Source organism: Hemicordylus capensis, chromosome 4 (genome assembly GCF_027244095.1).
Source record: "Hemicordylus capensis ecotype Gifberg chromosome 4, rHemCap1.1.pri, whole genome shotgun sequence".
Lineage (NCBI taxonomy): Eukaryota > Metazoa > Chordata > Lepidosauria > Squamata > Cordylidae > Hemicordylus > Hemicordylus capensis.
Window position 1 is genome coordinate 35,663,357 of NC_069660.1, and position 22,681 is coordinate 35,686,037.

General features: G+C 45.7%; 1 protein-coding gene and 1 long non-coding RNA gene across 4 annotated transcripts in view; both read right to left on the reverse strand.

The window, feature by feature from the left end:
- Positions 1-1,940: 1,940 nt before the first annotated feature.
- LOC128352843 (uncharacterized) lies at positions 1,941-18,980 on the reverse strand. The gene is made up of 4 exons (XR_008320654.1): positions 18,742-18,980; positions 12,573-12,719; positions 11,733-11,802; positions 1,941-2,162 (listed from the first exon to the last, which is right to left on the reverse strand). It is a non-coding gene; the product is annotated as an uncharacterized LOC128352843 (long non-coding RNA).
- A 1,747-nt stretch (positions 18,981-20,727) lies between these two features.
- MATN4 (matrilin 4) overlaps positions 20,728-22,681 on the reverse strand; it is a 62,404-nt gene continuing 60,450 nt past the window's right edge. For all 3 annotated transcript variants that reach the window (XM_053247137.1, XM_053247138.1, XM_053247139.1), the window contains exon 11: positions 20,728-21,663. In XM_053247137.1, coding sequence (XP_053103112.1) covers positions 21,605-21,663 — 59 coding nt within the window. In that variant the 3' untranslated portion in view covers positions 20,728-21,604. The remainder of the gene's footprint in view (positions 21,664-22,681) is intronic.

Consider the following 22,681-nt stretch of genomic DNA (forward strand, 5'->3'; position numbering starts at 1 on the left):
ATAGGTGCGTGGTTTTATAACACTGAATTGAGAGAGTGCCTTTCTCTGCAAGATCCCCACCACTTATTAAGATCATCAAGAGAGGTCAGTCAGTCTCAGGCTCACTGTCTACAGGGCGACAGGGCATATTCCCGGTGCGCCCCACCTGCAGGTCTCCCCTGCGCCCCACCGGACTTGGCAGCAGTGAATAAGTACACTTAAGTACCCATTCTGCTCAAAACCCAGCACCCTATCCACACTCATGCCACCGCCCTCTCAGTGCCCCCAGTCCGGCCCCGGTCAGTCTTTGGGTGCCATCAGTTCACCTGACAGCAACTTGGGGTCGGGCCTTCTCAGTAGCCCCGCCTAGGTCATGGAATGTGCTCCCCTTGGGAATAAGAGGTTTCTCATCCCTGGAGACCTTCAAGAGAGCCATAAAGACCCACTCCTTGTGCTTGGCTTCTAATAATGGGTTTTCAGTGAGCTTTCTGTTAATATTTTAGATAGTTTTATTTTATGTTTTATGTTAATATTTCAAATGGCTTTATTCTTTGTGAACCACCATGAGCCATTTTTGGATGGGTGGTACATAAATGAACAATCAAACAAACAAACTAGCTCTAGAGTGTGGGCTTGGCAAGGTCAGGACTTCTATTACACTTATGATTCCTAATTTGAATTAACAGCTGACTGATGTGCACAGCTGGATATATTAATATAAGTGGCTGACATATTGATCAGCGCACTGCCCATCCAAGAGGAATGCATGCTCGCAACGTCTGCACCAGCCAAGAGCCTAGCCATGAAGCTTGCAGAGGCGTGGGCTGCTCCCTGCCTCTGAAGCAGTGCATCGGAGGCAGGGGCTGCTCTGTGCCCCCCAAAACTGTGCCTCGTAGCTGCTGCACTGCTACTGCCATTGGGAATAATGACATTATTGGGAATAACAGCCGTGGCAGCATAGCAGCAATGACTTGAGCTTTGGAGGCACGGAGCAGTCCCTGATCTTGCAAGCTGTATGGATGGGTTCTTGACCGGAAGCTGCAAACATGCGTCGCTCTTGGATGGGCGGCACGCTGTGCTAGTCTGTTAGCCAAGCTGTCTACTTTCAGAAATGTGTTGCAGCTGTTTTTATGAAGGAAAACTTGGTGCATTTAATTGACTTAGAACAAATACGAAAACAAGGGGAAATGTGATCCAGATGTAAAAACAGCCTGGCCCCAATCATAAAGGAAGGTCCACTAGAAAAGGGAAAAGCCAACACACAGTCACAGTTGCTTTTTTCCTAGACAGCACAACTCTGACCAAGTGGGTCATCTGACTGAATCATCAGGAGATTCCCTAATCCAAGGGTTCTCAACCTGGGTTCCCCAGATATTGTTAGGCTACAACTCCCATTGCCTCCAGCCACAGTGGCGGAAGGTGTAGCCCAACAACATTTGAGAACCCTATGCTAGGGCTGCACAACTTTGGCCCTCCAGCTGTTTTTGGATTACAACTCCTATAATCCTCAGCCAGGGATGCTCCATTAGGGCTGATGAGAGTTGTCTGCAGGAGCACTGAAATTGTGCAGCCTTGCCTTATCCTTCCATTGATAGTAAAGTGATTTGTTGAGAAGCATATCACAAAGTACATTTGTTCCCTATTATTGTGGACTGAAAACATAGGAGAGAAATAACTGTGGTCTCAGGTATTACCTCCTGTGGATACTTTTGTCCTACATTTACATGTTGCCTGTTCAGCAGTTCAGCTAAGCTGAAGATCTAGATTTTTAACCAGTTGAATGACACTGATTTCACTGAATTCAAGTAATTCAGCTTGGCTAGAGTATGAGCCAGGATGGTGCTTCTGATCCAGCTTCCACTCCGTAGTCCTGGTACCTATAATATCTTAATAATATACTTAATAAAAAGGTAACAAAGAAATATGACTCAGTAATCACAACAAGCAACACTACTGAATAAACAAATTTATTTAGTAGCGATGTTCAGAATGTTTTGAGCTCGACCGGTTGTTCCAGTGGAACGTTCCAGATATTTGCGTTCTCGGAACACAGTGCAAATAGCATTCTGTGTGCACATCCATGCTTTTTAGTACAATGCTATAACCTCTGCTTTCCGTCAGTAGAGGGGGCCAGTGAGTTGTTTTGCGAAGCACCATCTGCTTGCCAGCAAATCAGGACATTACTATAAGAGCAAGAAAAAAGATAATATATATGATCAATGAAGCACTTAAGAAAAATCTGCTCACATGAATTCTAGATTCATTCAAATCTAGCTTCTTTGTAAGGAAAATGCTAGTAAAATTAGGAAAATGTCAGAACTTAGGGCACATGCTCCATACCATAACTAGTATCTCAAGTGGATTAACATGGAGATTGCCACCACTGCTGAGTCCCTCTGCCACTTCCTTAAAAAAAACCCTCGATTTACAATGAAATCAGAAGGATGAGTTATGCTTCTGTCGGGGTTTCCTCCCCTCCTCCCTGAAACAGGGAGATGTGCCCAGCCAGCCAGTAGAGTGCCGAGAGAAGCCGGGGGCTCCAGATGCCAGGACAACCCCGGCAATTACCTCCCAGGATTCAGAGAGATGTGCAACAGCTGCTGGGGGATCGGCAGGTGTCGCCCAAGAGGCAGCAGATAGGTGGAGAGGGAATAGCCAGGATAGCAGCGCCACAGCTGCAAACAGCTGGAGGAATGATCAGGCAGGGGATGGAGTTGGGGAATGAGCCCCCTTTGGAGGCCAGGGATTGGGTGTCCAGGACATGTGCCTGGCCAGGGAAGATGGAGCCGGCCGAAAGCAGGGCGGAGTGACCAAGACGCAGGGCTTTATTTAAGGCAGAGGCTGCCAAGGATGAGCAGATCAGTCGGGACAGGGTTTGTGGGCCTGAGAGTCTCCCAGAGAGGGGCTCAGGCTTTTGACTCCCACTGATAGTGGGAGGAGGGGAGTGAATAAATTTCCTTCCTTCCCCAACTCTGAGGCAACGCCCGTGCCTATAATTCACTGCGAGAGAGCAGAAAGATCGCTTTGGAGAATTCCTCCTCCCCAAAGCCAGACAACTTGATTGCTTGGAAGAGGGGAAAACAAGCCTTGCTACTCAGTTCATTGGGCTGGAGAATGGTGTGGGTTCCTGAGTTGATTGGGCAAGCCCCCACAACTGTGCAAGTCCAGCTGCAGAGCAATGGGGACGCTGGCATCCGTTCCTCCCATTTCCTCTGGAGGTCTTTAGTTGCCATGGTGGCTGGTGCAGGCAGGGTATGTTGCAGATGTGCCCTGTAGGACAAGACATTATGCGCGTACCCTTCTACCTTTCAGTACCTCTGCCTCCACAAAATGCTGGTGTGCAGATGTCAATCACAGTTCACTGTCTTGCTTAAATTTGCCTATTCCCACGTAGGACGTGTGAGTGTCATTTGTGATTAGAATGTTGGATTGTTTGTGTGTTGCTGGATTGGCCCTCATTTCCTGCCATCCCTGCCATGCGATCAAGGGTGGCTCGCAGGTCAGTGCAGTGTTTGTGACCTTGGAGGCCATGCAGAGAGCCAGGAAAGGGTTAAGTGCCTTCTCATTGGGTTCCAGATGTCAGTCAGCTAGGAGGTGGGGCCAGAGCATGCCAAGGCCTGAGAAAACCATCCAAAGCCACTCCGCAGGGCTGCATCCACCTCTTCCTCCTTTGAGGCGAATAGGAGGGCAACCAGGGACATCATTAAGTTTTTCCAGTCTGCTAGCAGAGAAGAGGATGCTGGGAATATATATCCGGGCCCTTGGAAGACTGTCCTTGGAGGGGAGGCTCTTACAGCTGCCTATATCAGCATTGTGGTCATGTGCCTGCTGAGATTGTGAAGCCCAGAAAAGACGTTGATCATAGGGACATAGGAGTATAGGAAGCTGCCTTATACTGAGTCAGATCATTGGTCCATCTAGCTCAGGATTGTCTACAAAGACTGGCAGCAGCTTCTCTAAGGTTGCAGCCCTCTCTTGGATATGCCAGGGAAGGAACTTGGAACCTTGCTGCCCTCCAGCAAGTAATTGTTCCTTATTCCAAAGGCCAAAACAACCTCCTGACCAATTAAATGAATGAATCAGACCTTCCCAGGGAAGAAGGGCAGGTTCCCTTCCATACCAGAATGTCCAAGGCAATGGGACCTTCCTGTAACTGAATCATCTTATTAGCATAGACGGACATAGCAGAATCATCATATTAGCATAGACGGACATAGCAGAAGGACTTTTCATATATTTTTCTTTGCACCCTCACCCTTCTGAAATAAATAAGGGCCAAATCTATAGAGACATTTGGCTATTCTCAATCAATGTGGGATACAACTATCCCAGCCCAGGATCTAGAACTTTGGAGTGAAATGTGATTTCACAGCTAGTCCAGAACCACATAATGTCTATATCCGTGTTGCGCTTAAGCCAGCACCCTTGATGGAAGCACTCTTTGACAGCTTTCTGCTGTTGCTGTGAGGAATGTAGAATGTGTTTGATATCTCTGGTGTCTATAATGAGCCACCTAATAGCACAGCAGGAAAATGACTTGACTAGCAAGCCAGAGGTTGCTGGTTCAAATCCCCGCTGGTATGTTTCCCAGACTATGGGAAACACCTATAACGGGCAGCAGTGCTATAGGAAGATGCTGAAAGGCATCATCTCACACTGTGTGTGAGAAGGCAATGGTAAACCCCTCCTGTATTCTACCAAAGAAAACCACAGGGCTCTGTGGTCACCAGGAGTCAACACAGACTCGACAGCACACTTTACCTTTACCGGAGATAAAACATTTGTGACTTTTCTCCAGAGATCCTTGGCTACATGGATCTCAGTCTTTTGGGGGGTCCAGAGAACTGATTCCATGCTCTTTGACCACCCATGAACCTCAGCCCAGCCACACGGAACTCTCTCTTGCTAAGCGAGTCTCTGATCATCTTGCTTCAAGGACAGGTATAACCCCTTTGTTTACCACTGCCTCTCCCCTTTTGCTGTCCCCTTAGTTTCTCTCAGATTCCCTAGGAGCAGAAACCACAGATGCAGCCCTGCTTCAACAATGGCTTTTCTGGCTGCCCGGCAGACAAAGGCCCTCTTCAATTCTCCTTCATGAGGCCCCTCTTGCTTGCAATCACCCCCCCCCCGCCCCGTTCTTCACCAGCAACAGAGAAGTCCTAAGGTGGCTCCTGTCAAAACTGCTCACCTGCCACCCATTACTGATGTGGTTGACCTGGAGCCAAGTAAGTGGAGAATGAAATGTGTTTGCCAGTGAAATTAACAGCACAGTCAAGGATCTATATTCATGAATATTATTCCCAATCTCCCCTCCCCAGGGCTGTGTTTAGGGCATGGCAAGCAGGGAGACCACCCAGGCCCTGCTCTTTTAACCCCCATTAGAGTTAACTGGAAGGAGGCCCCACACTGGCTGATTTGCCCCAGTCCCTCACCCTACCAGGGCTCTCTAAGGACAGCCCTGCCCCTTCCTGGTCACTCTGTCCTTCTGCCAAACAAATAAGAATGCTTCTGATCTTCGAACAAAAAACAAAACAAATACCCTTCTCTTGTCTTTCGCTAGGTTTCTCTATCTCTCGCCTCCTCCTCCAGCCTCAAAGGCAGGATGCCTCTGAGTACCAGTTGCAGGGGAGTAACAGCAGGAGAGAGGGAATGCCCTTAACTCCTGCCTGTGGGTTCCAGCGGCATCTGGTGGGCCACTGTGCGAAACAGGATGCTGGACTAGATGGGTCTTGGGCCTGATCCAGCAGGGCTGTTCTTATGTTCTTAAGTTCTCCTTCTCAAAAGTCCTTCTGCACCCTTTTAGTTTACCCAAAAAAGCTCCATTAGGAGCAAAAGCTCAATTATGTCTGTCTTTCCTTGAACTTCATTGCTTCCTTCCTTTCCTTTCTGTGTGTCTGCTTCTTCGCTACAGAATATATACACCTGTTCCAATGAAACATAGCTACAGCTCATTCAGAGATTTCCTCATTTACCTACTCCCACCCGTCTACCCAGTTTTCCCAGTTTGCTCTTTGCCCTCTCAATTTATTTTTCCAAATTCCCTTCCCCAGTTGCCCTATCCCTACATCAGTTTCCCCCTCCCTCCAAGATCGCTTGTTCTATGATTTTCCTTTCACATAGTCTCTATGGTCTAGTCAGCAATTTTAGCCAATACTAACATTTGCCACTAGGTTGCCTCTCTAGGAGTTCCGCTTCCCAGAATGATTTCTCAAATGCACTTCAGTGGTTCTGCTTTACAGCAGAATGGTGTGCCATTTATTGTCTTGTTTTTGCAGCTTTTACAACCCTTCCCATTCAAAACACAAGGTGCGGGTTTCGTCCATAAACTATTGATTTGTTGGGAATTTTATAGTACACAGAGGAATGTTAGTCAATCCTGTCCAACGGAGGTTTTCCAACCTTGATCGTTTGCAAAAGAAAGGGGCGTATTGTGAAGAATGGTGCTCCCCACACTGCAGGCAACGCATGGGTCAAGCTGGCACCTGGTTAAGTAAATACACAAACCGGGTTGGTTCCTGCTCCAGAGGCAGCTATGGATCTCTAGTTTCAGATTTTGCCTTGGTGTGATTTACACTTTCCATGCTTGGATAGAGAAATGATTCTCTCTCCTCATGTGCATTTTTCACTGAACAAATGCTTTCCTTGTTAGCCCCCAGAGTGTGACTTGAGGAGGAGATATAGGAACAGGAATAGCAAAGTCTTGGAGGCTTCTTGGAGGAGAGCTGGTCTAGGGAGGAGAGCTGGTCTTGTGGTAGCAAGCATGACTGGTACCCATAGCTAAGCAGGGTATACCCTGGTTACATATGAATGGGAGACTAAACATGTGAGCACTGTAAGATATTCCCCTTAGGGGATGGAGCTGCTCTGAGAAGAGCATCTAGGTTCCAAGTTCCCTCCCTGGCATCTCCAAGATAGGGCTGAGAGAGATTCCTGCCTGCAACCTTGGAGAAGCTACTGCCAGTCTGTGTAGACAACACTGAGCTAGATGGATCTATGGTCTGACTCAGTATATGGTAGCTTCCTATGATCTTATACATAGGATTTGGAAAGTGGTGAGAGTGGTGTGGATCGGTGGGTGCTCAAGCTTTGCAGCAACCTGGCATCAAATATGATTTGCTGATCCATAGTTTGGGGGAAATACAACTGCATGGGGCTCTGACCATGCCGAAAGGACTTTAGTAAATCTCTGTTACACAGAAAGGTCATTCACATGACCACAAGGTGATGAGCTTGGGGGAAGGCAGGAGCCTTCCCTGACTTCCTCCCAGATGACCATAGCCCATTCAAGGCTCTGCTGCCTGGGTGCCCACATGAGTGGCACAGTGGCGAGACAAGCGGTGATCGGAGGGGAGGAAGCCTGGTCCTCAATGCACCGCACAAGCAGTGCGATGCATTAAGGAAGCTCTGTGCTGCTTGGTCACTCCTTCTCCTTGGCTGTATGGTACAGCTGGCTGCTGAAAGCCCGGGAGAATCTGCTGGCAGCATGGAGCTCCACACGACTGGTGAGAGAGGCAGGAAGTGCATGCTTATCCTCCTACCTCGCTTTAAGCCTGGGTTTTAGATCCGGGCTACCTAGGGGAGGAACAGCGGGATCAGGAGAGATCCCAGGACTTCACACGAATCACATGATCAGCCCTACCTGGGTAGGACAGGGCAAGCCTAGGTAAGGCTGGTTGTGCAAGTGTTAGGTGCCAACCTGGCTATCAAGTGCTTTCCCTATTTATGGCAAACATTAGGAACATAGGAAGCTGCCATATTCTGAGTCAGACCATTGGTCTATCAGTATTGTCTACACAGACTGGCAGCGGCTTCTCCAAGGTTACAGGCAAGAATCTCTCTCAGCCCTATCTGGAGATGCCAAGGAGGGAACTTGCAACCTTCTGCATGCAAACATGCAGATGCTCTTCCCAGAGAGGCCCCATCCCCTAAGGGGAATATCTTACAGTGCTCACATGTAGTCTCCCATTCAAATACAATCAGGGCAGGCCCTGTTTAGCCAAGAGACAAGTCATACTTGCTACGTCAACAAGACCAGCTCTCCTCCCATTGCAACTCTGCATCTTCAATCCAGTTCTGGAAGTGGCTCACTCTGCTCAAAGGCAGGCTGAATAATGGCCAGGAAACACCCAGGAAGCAGCTAGTTGGTTGGGGCTACTTAATTTCCTGTTGCACCTTTCTCATCTGAGTGTTCAGTCTATTTTGTCCAGGTCTTTTAATTGGCAGGAGATCTTAAGAACAAATAGTCCAATGCAAAGTGGATCAGGCCCTGAAACAGAAGCTTGAGCTGTAGGAAGCAGGAGTAAAGGTAAACTGTTTGATTGCATTTTAAAGCATGGAATCGCTAGTCCTCACAGTTGTGAGGATATCTTTGAAAATGTGTATGCACTACCTGCAAAAGGCTCCAGTGTACAGAATGTGGAGCTTCTGAGTTGTGAAAAGTGTTCAAGAGCAAGCTTTCCTGCAACCTATACCACTTTCTAATACCAGATATGTAAGGAATGGCTGTGGTTAGTGGTGAGGGAAAGGCACTTGTACATGCCATCTCTTCTGTATTATTGCATCTTGGCTTAAACAACTGTGCTCTGGCATTCAGTAGTTTCCACCCCTATGGCTTTTGAACGTAATCTCTTTTTCTGCGTGTCATCACACACCATTCCTTTCTAAAATGTTTATAGTGCAAATGATGGCTGACATGCTGTGCAATACTCTGCATGCATTTAGCACAATGCGAGCACAGCTGCATCTTCCCAATGCAATCTCCAAAAGCACACACTTATAGAAATGCCAGAATTGCTCAAGGGGCTTGCGCAACCGCACAGCCATTATTTCTAGTGGCCATGCAATGGTGCAAGTCCCCATGCACAGTTGCAACATGTGCACAAGTTATGCTTTCGCAACTTGTATTAGGAAGACGCAGCAGTGTCTGTATTACACTCAACGCACACGGAGCATTGTGCAGCACTAGGTTCAGAATCAAGCAAAGAAAAGAAGATCCGATTCATGCAAAATGAGCAAATGTTCATAAAAATCCATAAATGTTTATCCCCATGATTTGTTTGCAGATCCTCATTTATTTTTATTTTGAGTCATGTGCAGTACATTCATTACTTGATTTAAGACTACTATGGGTAATCTATACAGCTCTGATTCACAGGATTTCTTCTATACTGAACAGTGCTCTCCTTCCTAGAAGTAGCGTGTGTGGTATGAACACTATCCAACCCAAGAGAAGCGATGGAGATTTAATGCTCCATTCAGCATTTCAGCTGTGAAAACAAGGATTGTTCTGGGTGTGGGTGAAAAGGCCATGCTTCAAATTTCCTCCTGGGGGGGTGACTGCCTCCTTTCACAGGCTTCCATTCACCAGCACAGTCAAACAGTCCAATTGTCCAGTCCCTCAGTGCAGAGGAATAAGGAACAGGGAGTGGGGAGTTTATTTCTTGGCCTTTCCCAGGAGAGGAAATTTCAGGCTAAATTTATGTAGTTGGCCTCTAACCGCTGTCTGAGGTGCTTTGCTTAGGAATAAACTATCTGGGGTTAGTGTGTGTTGAGCAAATACATATATACAATGGTTGCACATGTATACATATATTAGAGGTGATAGTGTGTGCGCGCACGCGTGTGCGCATTTGTGTGCACGCACACACATTTTTAATTTTATTATTTGGGCAACGCAGGAATCCTGTGCACATTTACTTTGAAATAGCTCCCAATGACTTCAGCGTTTACTTCTGAGTAATCAGATTGTATCGGATTGGGCCTCATTTTTCTGAAATAAATGTGGGTTGCCCAGATGCCAGGTTTCATTTTGCCTGCTTTGCTTCTTTCGGATCACTAACTGTTTTGAGATGGGAAGATAAGGATGCAGTTGCAATCTTTCCTTCGGGGAGCAGATGATGAAGTGGTTGTTAGTGTGATGTTACTTGTACAGTGAAAACCCATATTGTTTTAATTATCTCCCATGATTATTACGGTACTTGCCATGATGATTAGTCCTATCACCACCACCTAATTTTGTTCACCCGATATTTTTCATTGAAAGGCTGTATGAAATAGCAGTAGAATGTGAAAATTGCATTCCAGAGATGATGGGAACTTTATGCCAACCAAAATGACTGTTTGAGCAGCACGCAATACGGGTTTCAACAACATTGGGCCATCTAGGCACATACTCTGGATACATTCGTTAGTGCCCCGGTCCTCCATGCTGTCCAATGAGCAGGTCATGCTGGTCTTGTGGTAGCAAGCATGACTTGTCCCCTTAGCTAAGCAGGGTCTGCCCTGGTTGCATATGAATGGGAGACTAGAAGTGTGAGCACTGTAAGATATTCCCCTCAGGGGATGGAGCCAGTCTGTGAAGACAATACTGAGCTAGATAGACCAATTGTCTGACTCAGTATGTGGCAGTTTCCTATATTCCTATATACTTTAATTGCATGTTATATTCTATCCAGTATCTTTTATGTTTTGTTATTTAGAAGTTTGTCCCAGTGCAGATCCTGTAAAAATTGGGGGAGGGGCAGAGTCAGAAAGGGAAAGGAGAAGGAGAAAATGGAATTGGCCAGCATGGTTTAGTGGTTAGAGTGCTGGACAAGGACTGGGGAGACCCGAGTTCAAATCCCCATTCAGCCATGAAACTAGCTGGGTGACTCTGGGCCAGTCACTTCTCTCTCAGCCTAACCTACTTCAGAGGGTTGTTGTGAAAGAGAAACTTAAGTATGTAGTACACCGCTCTGGGCTCCTTGGAGGAAAGAGCAGGATATAAATGTTTAAAAAAAATGTTTCTGAATAAACTCTTAATTAGATCTATATAGGATGACTTTGGGTTTGTGAGGGAAGCAGCTATAAAACAGAGCCGCACAGTATCACACTGTACCTCTTAACAGACCTTTGCCATGTGTACTGTGTGGCATCCACATTTTCTACAGGCACTCCACCACCACACTAGGGGTGTGCACAAAACTGGTTGGCCCCGTTTGGTTCGGGTCTGGACTGGACGCAAACCGGACTGGGCATGTTTGGCTTTGCACACACCCCAATACCCGCGGCTTGGTTCAATTTTGAGCCTGTTTGGGTCTTCTAAATGGGGGAAGGGGGATTCGCTGCCGTGTCCGGGTCATCTAGTGGCCTCCAGGGAGTGCCGCTGCAGCCACAGGGACCTTTGGGCCATCACAACCCGGACACGCAAATGGCCAGTGTGCATGTGTGGCTGCCTTCAAAATGGCCACTGCAAGCTGGGAGAGGGCCGGAAACAGCCTGAAGAAGACCAGGGGGAGGCCAGCGAGGGGAGGGGGGACTTTCCGAGACCCCCCTCCGTGCCCTCCCCATCGGCCGCCAGATGACCTAGACCCAGCCATGAGTTTTAAATCCTCTCCCCCACACATTTGGAACCCCTGAACTGGCTCAGGGGGTTCAGCCCGAAGTCGAGGCGAACTGAACTGGGCCCTGTTTGGCTTGAGGGCAAGCCATCAAACGGGCCCAATTCAATGGTGAACCAGCTCAACCTTGAGCCGGTTCGCACATCCCTACACCACACATCACGATGACAGAGGGCAGCAGCCTCAGTAGGCTTGTGCTTGTTGGAGCATTGACTCTTGGCACCTTCTATCCTAAGGAACACTAGGGGCATTAGAAATAGATATAGAAAGCAAGGGTCTTCCTCTCCCCCCGCCACTCTTCTTGACTCTCTCTGTCTCTGCTCTGGCTTCTGATTGGTAGGCTGATACTTTCAAGGCTCCCCCTCCTCTTCCTACCTGCTTGTTGCATTTGCTGCTGTTGTTCTTTTAACTCTTTCTCCTTCTGCTCTTCCTTGTTCTTCTTGCACTATGAAGACAAAAAGCTCAGGGACACAGGCTTTCTGTCCAAGTAAATAAATATAATTTTCCTGAATCATTCTTCCTATCACCCCTTGTGGCTGGGGATGATGGGAATTGTAGTCCAGCAACATCTGAGAGGCCCACATTTGGGAATCCCTGCTCTAATGCAGGAACCAGAGCGACAAGAATAGAATCCAGCCACCACTTTTAAACACTGTATCCCCTCCTTCCCAATTCTTGGGGCACTTTTTTCAAAAGTTCCTTTTACACAAACAAGGGGGCAAATAAACAGATAAACACAGGCACATTCATGCGACATTCAAAAAAATAAACCAAGGTGGGCAGCCCGTCTGAAGCACCAGAGGAGCAAGATCTGAACCGGTGTTCAGTTTGCTGGCATGCATGTCTGTAATTTCAAGTGCCAAGAGGTTGCTGGCAGCCATTCCATCGGACTGCAGTGGGACAGTCAGGTCCCTTCCTTGGAGTCCTGGAACCTGGCTCCCCTCTTCCTAGAGCTTTCTCCTGCAATGCCCACTCCACCTAATCATTATATAACTTCGTTATAATATAACTTCAGTATAAAAGAGTTGGGACCTGAATACACTCAACTTCCTCTTTCCTCCATTGTATTTTCCCTTTTTAAAAAATGTCTCTCAGACTGTAAGCCATTATTATAAAATGTAAACTGTCCGTAGTGCTTAGACAGAACGGCAATATATAGATACAGTAAAAATAAATACAGTTTCCGTTGCCAAGCCTGGCGGAAGTCAAGCTCACCTCACAGCGGTAGGACATGCTGTGAGTTCTCTTTTTATATTATTTCTCTTCTCTTCATCCTATGTTTCAAAGCTTTTTCAAAATGCATTCTGCTGACTTCTGATTTTCTTTGTGGCCAGGACCCCTTGCTGTTCCGTCCTCTTGCTGCTGTGACATCCAGAACCAAATATTTGGTAAGGAACACCATCCAAAATTCCCATTCCATTCCTGAAGGAATAACTGTTTCCAATTCAACACTGAAAAATGTCAACCTGTTCCTAGCAAAATAAACCATTCGGAAACTCTTTACAGACAAGTGAATCCTCCTTTTTGTGAGGAGGAAAAACATCTCTAAACGCTGCTGTGGCATTAGTGTGCCAGCCACTGCTTAAGGATGTTCCTGTTGTGGCCCAGCTCCCTGATACCCAAAAATACCCAAAGAAATTTCTGATTCGATAGCCCCATTCACACCTTACTTTCAACATGTGTACAAGTGTGTAGTGTATCTGGGTACAGATCTGTACAGAGGTACACTTCCTATTTGTACCATGCATTTGAGAGGCATGGACCCAGGTTCACTTTTAACATGAGTGCAGTTACAGTCATTCACACAGACACACATGTACGAGTGTACAGACATCTGTACTCTCATACAGCATAATGCCTGGATCAGGCTAGTGTTTAAAAGAGATCACAGAAATATGATACATACTCGTGTCTGTTCTACTTTAGCCTCTTCCATTTGCATGCTTTATATTTAACCCAGTGACTGATATCTGGATTAATGAAGCACCAACAATCCATTGGAAGCAATGATGCCGCCGCACTGCAGACTAGTGCAGCTCCACCCAGGGTGGGGCAATTTTCACCTCCTTCTCCTGGAAGTGCTCCATGCAACCCAGAAATAGGCCCCTGAGGGTTGCAAGGAATGCTTCCAGGGACATGGGAGATTGGCAAAAAAACAGAACAAAAACAGCCTCCTCTGTGATTGCATGTGCTGCATTACTATAGAATGTAACAGCAGTGCCTGCAAAGCACCAGCACATCTCATGTAGCCCTGGTGAATTGTCAGCCAGGATGTCAGCCAGCATTTCTGGATTCAGGACATCATTTAGCAAGGGATTAGGGATGTGCGAACCAGTTCGGATCTGAACCGGTTCGAATCCGAACCAGGGGCGGTTCAGAAGTTCGGATCCGAACCGAACCACCCCCGGTTCGGGGTGGTTCGGTTCGGATTGGTTCGGACACCTGAAAATTTGTAGGATGGTAGCTGGCACCCAGGGGTACCTGTCACCCAAACCCCAAAGCAATCGGACACTCGTACGATTTTTTATGAATTTTTGAAAATTATTTTTATTTTTTTCTCATAGGATTTAATGGGACTCGAAACAGGCCATTATTCCTTATTGTGGAGCACCCATGGGTGCCAACAACCATGCAAACCCTGAAGCAATCAGACACCCCTATGATTTTTATGAATATTTGAAATATTTTTAATTATTTTTCTCATAGAGTATAATGGGACCCAAACAAGTCCATATCCCCTATTGTGGAGCACCTATGGGCACAAAAGTAGGGTGGGTGGTAGACAGACAGGGGTTCCTACCACCCAAAAAATCCCAAGGCCAATTGGACACTCCTCTGATTATTGGTGAATTGTTAAAGTATTTTTGAATTCCTCATAGAGAATAATTAGGATTGCAGCAAATGTATAGCTTCACATCGGGGGGAAAGGGGTGTCATAGAGTGGAGTGTGGTGGGTGGTAGTTCCTAGGGTGGGCAAGGAAGTTATCAGAATTATTTGAAAGGAATTGGGCAAAGGGGTGATTTTTAAGTGATTTTTGAAGTTTATGCGCCTTTAAGGTTTTTCTCCATAAAGAAGCATGGAGTTGTCAGCAAATGTATAGCTTTACGTTGGGGGAAAAGGGGTGTCGTAGAGTGGAGTGTGGTGGGTGGTAGTTCTTAGGGTGGGCAAGGAAGCTACCTGAATTTTTTCAAAGGATTTGGGCAGCGGGCTGATTTTTGGTTAATTGTTGAAGTTTACGTGTCTTTAAGGTTTTTCCTCATAATAAGTTATAATGGAGCTTTCAGCAGCCCCATAAATGCACTTGGGGGCTGCTGGGGTGGCCCAGAGCAAGTGGTGGTGTAGTGCACATAGGGTGCCAACCACCCCCATGGGTTTCTAACCCATGGGGTACAGGGTTCTCTCGTTTCTGAGGTATTGAGTGTGGATTCTATGATAGCAAATGAGATTTTCAATGAGACACCATGAATCCACTCTAACCTTAAAGACGCGTAAACTTCAACAATTAACCAAAAATCAGCCCTCTGCCCAAATCCTTTGAAAAAATTCAGGTAGCTTCCTTGCCCACCCTAGGAACTACCACCCACCACACTCCACTCTATGACACCCCATTCCCCCCGACATGAAGCTATACATTTGCTGCAATCCTAATTATTCTCTATGAGGAATTCAAAAATACTTTAACAATTCACCAATAATCAGATGAATGTCCAATTGCCTTGGGATTTTTTGGGTGGTAGGAACCCCTGTCTGTCTACCACTCACCCTGCTTTTGTGCCCCTAGGTACTCCACAATAGGGGATATGGACTGGTTCGGGTCCCATTATACTCTCTGAGATAAATAATTAAAAATATTTCAAATATTCATTAAAAATCATAGGAGTGTCTGATTGCTTCAGGGCTTGCATGGTTCTTGGCACCCATGGGTGCTCCACAATAAGGAATAATGGCCTGGTTCGAGTCCCATTATATCCTATGAGAAAAAAATAAAAATAATTTTCAAAAATTCATAAAAAATCGTACGAGTGTCCGATTGCTTTGGGGTTTGGGTGACAGGTACCCCTGGGTGCCAGCTACCATCCTACCAATTTTCAGGTGTCTGAACCAATCCAAACTGGTCCGAACCGGTTCGGATCCGAACCAAACCAGGGGGTGGGTCAGACAAAACCAAAACCGAACCACCCCTCCCAGTTCGGACCCGGTTCGGATCCGAACCGAACCGGGCGAACCAGTTTTGTGCACATCCCTACAAGGGATGGGCCACAAGAGTCCTTAACGTGGTCTGAGGCAGAAAATCCAAATGGTGTGCCTGTTGTGTTAAAAGTAGAATGATGAATAAAATAAACTGGCATTTTGCTTGCCCAAATCTGCCATCTGGATGGGTTTTTTCATGCTGCCAAATGGTAGAGCCGGGGCTGAGAGGCCTCACCCACCCTTCACCATTATAGTATGAGCCCTGGTCCTCTATCACCTCAATACTGAGGTGGTAGAGTGGGCTGAACCATTTCAGACTGTAGGTGTGTGTGTGGGGGGGGGGGTTTAGCCTGCTTTCCTTAAGGAAAGTACGCTTATGAGATCGTGTGTGTGTGTGCGTGTATTGACTTTTGCAATGCCTGCACTGATTTGAACCAAATTTGGTACCCTTGGAGAGACACATAGGGACACCTCAATGGTGTAGTTTGTGATGATGTCACCCACCCCTAGTTTAAGATGGCAGATGTGTGAACATTTGAGGTGCAAGCAGGCTAACTTGTGGACCGCCTAATCAATTTGAAACAAATTTGCTACAGCTGTAGGGACACATAGGGACACCTCCATAGCGTAGGGACACCTCAGAGGGGTAGTTTGTAATGATGTCATCCACTCACATTTAAGATGGCAGACACATGAACGTTTGAGGCGCAAGTGGGCTAATTTGTGGACAGCCTAACTCATTTGAACCAAATTTTGTATAGCTGTAGTGAGTGACACATAGAGACATCTCAACAGCACCGTTTGTGATGGTGTCATCCACCCCAGTTCAATATGGTGGATGCATGAACGTTTGAGGCGCTTGTGGATTAACTTGTGAAGCGCCTAACTGATCTGAACCAAATTTAGAACAGCTGTAGGGACACATAGGGACACGTCAATGGCATAGTTTGTAATGATGTCACCCACCTGATCCAAAATGGCTGGCATGTGACTGTTTGAGATGCAAGTGGGCCAACTTGTGGACCACCTAACTGATTTGAACTGAATTTGGTGCAGTTGCAGTGCGTGACACACAGGGACACCTCAACAGCATAGTTTGTGATGATGTCATCCTCCTGGATTCAATATGGTGGACACGTGAACATTTGAGGCGCAGGTGAGCTAATTTGTGGACCGCCTAACTGACTTGAACCAATTCTAGTATAGTTGTAGTGAGTGATACATAGGGACAGCTCAATGGCATAGTTTGTGATGATGTCATCCACCTCAATTCAAGATGGCGAACATATAAATGTTTGAGGTGCAAGTGAGTTAACTTATGAAGCAACTGATTTGAACCAAATTTGCTACAGCTGTAGGGACTCATGTGGACACCTTAACAATGTAGTTTGTAATGATGTGATCCACCTCAGTTCAAGATGACTGGTGCCTGATCATTTGAGGCGCAAGTGGAACCATTTGAACTTAATTTGGTACAGTTGTAGGGACACATAAGGATACCTCAGTGGCATAGTTTGTGATGATGTCATGCACCCAATTCAAGATGATGGACACATGAACATTTGAGGTGTAAGTGGGAAGCCATTTGGACCAAATTTAGTACAGTTGTAGGGACACATATGGACACCTCAGCAGCTTAGTTTGTGATGTCATGTACCCTAATACAAGACGGTGTGTGTGTGAATGTTTGAGGTGGAAGTTGGTAATTACCAATTAAGATAACAGTGAAAAGAAAGTAGGCAGATTTGTTCTTACCAGGACATCTTGTTAATGCTCCCTTACATGAACAACAAAACTCTGCAAAAAGAAAACCAGCACAGGGTTGAAGCAGGAGGACCTTTCTTTTGGCATAGTAGTTTTATATTTGCAGGGCTTTTTGTGTTTTAATATTGGAAAGCAATCAAAAATATCATGCCTCCAGAGGCGTATCTAGGGAAAATAGCGCCTAGGGCAAACACTGAAATTGCGCCCCCTGTCCAAACATCTGACACCCATCTTTCAGATAACTTTACCATAACATCAGCTGAAAAATACAAGTGAGGCTCGTTAATCTATTAATATTTCAAAAACTATTTAGCAGTGGACGTAGCCAGACCAAAAAATGCTGGAAAACTACAAATTTCAGTATGCTGGGGCTCATGAAATACCCAAATACTATGTGGAGGTGTACTTGGAAAACTAAACAGAAGTGGCTGTCTAATTCTCTACTATGCATAATAGCATCACCATTATATAAGTTTTAAAAATCAATGGAGAATTTGACTTTTCCCAGATACTCTGAAAATAATGAAAGGATATGCAGAGTAAACTGTGTCACTGCTTGGAATATTTCCTAGCATTTCAGAAAGACAGTTAAAATGAGAGAAAGAGAGCAAGAAACTCCCAGTGGGCCTTCATACTCAGAATTTCACACTGATTCGAAGACAAACTCACCATTAATAGCCATATTATTAAGACATCACATTTAAGTCACTTATCACAAGAAGCAAAGTAAGAGCAAATGAATACAATCCTAGCTCATAAGCTTCAGCTCAGTATTCACAAGCCCTGATTCTCTGTAAATAGTGCCAATCTGAATATGTGTACAGTGTCTTATATTATATTAATTTTTTAATTACCTGTAGCCCCTTTGGGGGGCTTCCTAAAGGCTGTGGGGGGGGGTTCTGCAGAGGTCCTCCCTCCCCCCACTGGCCTCTAGGGCCTCGCAGGGACCATTTGAGCATGTGCAGTGGCCATTTTTAAAAATAATCTTTAAAGAAAAAAGGCTGCTCAAAACAAAATGGCCACCGCGCATGCTCAAATGACCTCTGCAAGGCCTGGCATGACTTAGGGCCTCACAGAGGCCATTTGAGCATGCACAGTGGCCATTTTGTTTTCGGCAACCATTTGTTTTTTAATTTTACAAAATGGCGCCCCCCCTTCAAGTGGCGCCCGGGGCACGTGCCCTGCCTGCCCTACCCTAGATACTCCCCTGCATGCCTCAACTGCAGTCTGAAGTGCTACAGTCCATTCTGCCACCTCATGTGTAGAGCCAGGCTGAAACAGCATATTGCACATAGAGTCCCTTCTGGCCCATGGATTTCTAAAGTGGGTGGGATGCTGCACCACCTTTTTCCCTACTGTGCATGTATGGTGTGCATTTCTGAAAAATTTCATTTAAACAAACAAACAAACAAATATTTCTAAACGTACTGTTAGGGAATCTCCCGGTAGATCGATGACTTGCATTGCCGACAACAGGGCCTTCCCATCACTGCTGCTGCCGCAGTAGCAGCTCCAAATGCTCCCGGCAAAGCTAGGCTTTGCTTCTCACCGTCGCCTCCTCATTGCTGGCTGGGTATCCCCGGTAACTATTGCTACCACTAAAAATCCTGGCTGCAGCCCTGGCTGCTTCCCCTCCCTCCTGAGCAAAGGATTTTTGCTTGCTTTTGGGTGCAACTTCTGCAAGACCAGCAACTTGGCCAGACAAACCTCCTTTTTTCCTTTTCCTTTTCGCCATTCAGGCAGCCTTGCAGAAACTCGTTGAGATGAGCTGTCAAATTGCTCCCTCTTCTGGTAGTCAAAATTCCGCAAGATCACTGAGCAAATGTATTTCTTAAAAATTAGTTTTAAAAGAGAGGCTTAAATCACCTTTTCTTAATCAATACAGCCCCTCCAAACATCTTGGAAGAAACACTGAGGTTTATAAGATATTTTAAAATAGCCCCAAAAACCGATGTAAGAAGTGGAATTTTTTTACCATGGATATAATGTGGGTTAAGCTCCAATGCACAGGGGAGACCCCGAATCATGTATAGAGTGCTCCCTGATATCTCGCTTGGACTTCAGCATAAATCAGGCTGATGTATGAATGTACACCAACCCACCTTGCAGTGAAACAAAGTAAAGTCGCCATCTGAGAAAGGCTGAGGAGTATCTACTCTTGGCACCTTTTACTCTTGTGAGCACTATGGACATTAGGAGTAGTGACAGTGAGAAAGGGTCTTCCTCTTTATTATACTCCAGTTGGATCTCTCTGATCTGGCTTTCTCTGATTGGTGGACTCATATTCCCAAGGCCTAATGCTCCACCCTTCTTGATCCCAGACTGCTCTTGCTCTGCTGTAGACTCCATTAGCAATGCAACATTTCCGCTCCCCCCCGCCCCCACTCTGTACAGAAAGTGCAGGTGTACAGGGTTTGCTATCCAAGAATGCATTTCCCTAATAAAGCTTACTTGTTTTTGGATCTTAAACAACTGTCTCAAGCTGCTCTTTCATGGGCTCAGCTTTTACTGCTCACGCGGGCTCTGTCATAATTGGGGTTAGTCAAACTCCCCCTCCAACATGAATTTCAGAGAAGAAATGACAAAGGTATTGACTCCTACTCCTGTTATAGTCCAAGGGCAAAGCCTTAATTCCAACAGCCACTTCATATCTTAGAGAGCGCCTTCTTCTACATGATTCCCACCGCACATTAAGGTCATCTGAGGAGGTCCGTCTCCAGTAACCACCAGTTTGTCTAGTGGCGACTCAGAGGCGGGCCTTCTCTGTAGCTGCTCCTGGGCTGTGGAATGCACTCCCGGCAGAAATCTGCAATCTGAATTCTTTATTGCCTTTCAGGAGAGCCCTTAAAACCTATCTGTTTAGCCTGGCCTTCCGGGGTTTTTAATTAGTTTTAATTGTTTTAATGCTGTAACCTGCTTTTCTGGGTTTTTTAATTGTTCTGATTGTTTAACTGTTTTTATGATGTTTTAATTGTTAATTGATGTTTTATATTGTTTATATTTTTGTTTTAACTGTTATTGGTTTTAATGGTTTTGTTTTTAATTGTAAACCGCACTGAGCCATTTTGGAAGGGCAGTATAAAAATTGAATTAATAATAAGAATAATGATAAATATTTGATGGAAGCCAATATGCCGGTTCGAATCCCCGCTGGTACTATATCAGGCAGCACCGATATAGGAATATGCATCATCTCAGATTGCGTGGGAGGAGGCAATGGTAAACCCCTCCTGTATTCTACCAAAGACAACCACAGGGCTCTGTGGGCACCAGGAGTCGAAATCAACTTGACAGCACACTTTAATTTTACTTTAATATCAGACCAGAACCCAGGCAGCCATTTAAATAGAGGAGCATCCGGGTCAAGCCTGTTCATCTGTAGGTGCTAATTCAGACGGAAAGAAGACACAGGTGTATTAGAAATCTTCAGCAAGTTTTATTAGTTGAGATAAAAATTTACATATAATATAAAAGATGTTTGTTTAAAAATACAATTATCCTGCTTTGGGGAAGAAAGATATATACACACATGCGCACACCCCCCCCACACACATATATATATAACTTTTAAAAAATGATCTGATAAAAAAAGGCAATGACAAATTCTTCATCAATACTGTCAAAGTCGGGGTGGAGTTGGAAGGAAGGGATTCCCATCAGAAATATCCCACTTCAATTTCTTTTGAGCATCTTGTTCTAGTTAATTTTTTAAAATTATATTTCTATTTATAAACCAGATATTAAATTCATGTGCAACCGAAGCAGAAAGCTTTAGATAAAGACGCTGCAAGTGCTACTGTTCACAGTGAAAAATAACAAGGGGGAACAACAGAATAGGTCTTCTCCTAGAGAATATCAGAAGTTGCTCTTGTCCCTCCTTCCCATGGTTGGGACTAAATACAATTTAGCAAACGGGGACTGTCTCTTCTAGCAAGGCAAGTGTTCTCAGGTTTGCCACAAGATATCAGGAAAGAATTCTCAAATGCTGACAAATCCCAGGAGCTCTTGAAGATGCTTCATGTCCCATGCCTACTTGGGTCTCCAGTCCCTGTCTGTGAGGCCTGATCCAGTTCATCATCAGCCCATCAATCTATTTCAGGCAAAGGAAAAGACCATTCCAACGTAATGATGCTATTGTTTGTTTCAACCTAGGGAAGAAGGGAGCAATTTCAATTCCACTCAGGGTCCTGTGATAAAAGTACAAGGAACCATTTACAACAGGTCAAGGAATGCCAATGATGAGCGACAAGACATGTATCCGCCCCAAATACTGGATTTCTGTCTGTGGTGATCATTTCTTGCCAGCAATCTGGTTTTCCAACTTTTCGAGTCTGACAGTCATCTGGCCAAGTGGTTGTAATTAAGGAAACCAAGACAGATGGTGTGAACAGACATTTACTGCTGACAGGAAAGGGACTGAAGGCCACAGTTGTAGGTAAGCAAAATAGAAATAGAGTGGATTATGGGGAAAGAGCTGCCTCGATAATTATGTAACAAGCATTAAGAGAACAACACAGTCTCCCTTATCTGTAAAGACCTTCCCCTTTCTGTGAAGGCTTGACCCTTTTATGCAGCTGCCTTATTGGGACCAATCCTGAAGGGAAAAGTTGCTTCAGAACAGTAGCAGCTGGTGAGCAGTGTTCTCTCTAATTTTTTTCATCTGTGTGCAGAATAAGTTTTGTTCTGGGTGGCAGTATCAAGGCAGTGTGCGCGCACAAGCATTCAGAGCGGGACCTTTCTGATTCAACATGAGCGGGATCTAAATTTGACTGAACAGGCAACAAAAAGTGTGTGAGCATGCACACACACAAACTTTAGAGGGAACACTATTGGTGAGCAGTGTGCCAGATGTTGTTGGCTACAGCTCCCAGAATCCCCAGCTACAATGGCCTTTGGCTGAGGATTCTGGAAATTGTAGTCAACTACATCTGGGAATCCCTGTTACAGGTAACACTGCTGGTGAATGTTACTCCAGGGTGGGCAGTGAGTGTGGGAAAATATCTCTTTAACCAGTGGCAAAGTTACCTGCAGCCGGTATCCAGAATGCTATGTGGGGCGGGTGCCTCTGCCCTGCACAGCATTCTGGGTATTGGTAGCAGGCAAGTTTGCCACTGGCTAAAGGGATTTTCCCACCCTCATTGCTCCCCTAGAACAGCAATCTCCAGTCGCTTCTGCTTTAGAATGATCAGCTAGGGCCTCTTCTCACCATACCTTTGTGGCATGGGAACGACAACATCACATCATTGCCCCTTCCTGTGCCAAGCCAGATGGAAGGAACCCACACTGCAGCTCCTCCATATGACAGCATTGCTCTAATTTCTAGGGAAATGATACTGGTGTGGGGAGGAGCCACAAAATAAGCTCCTCC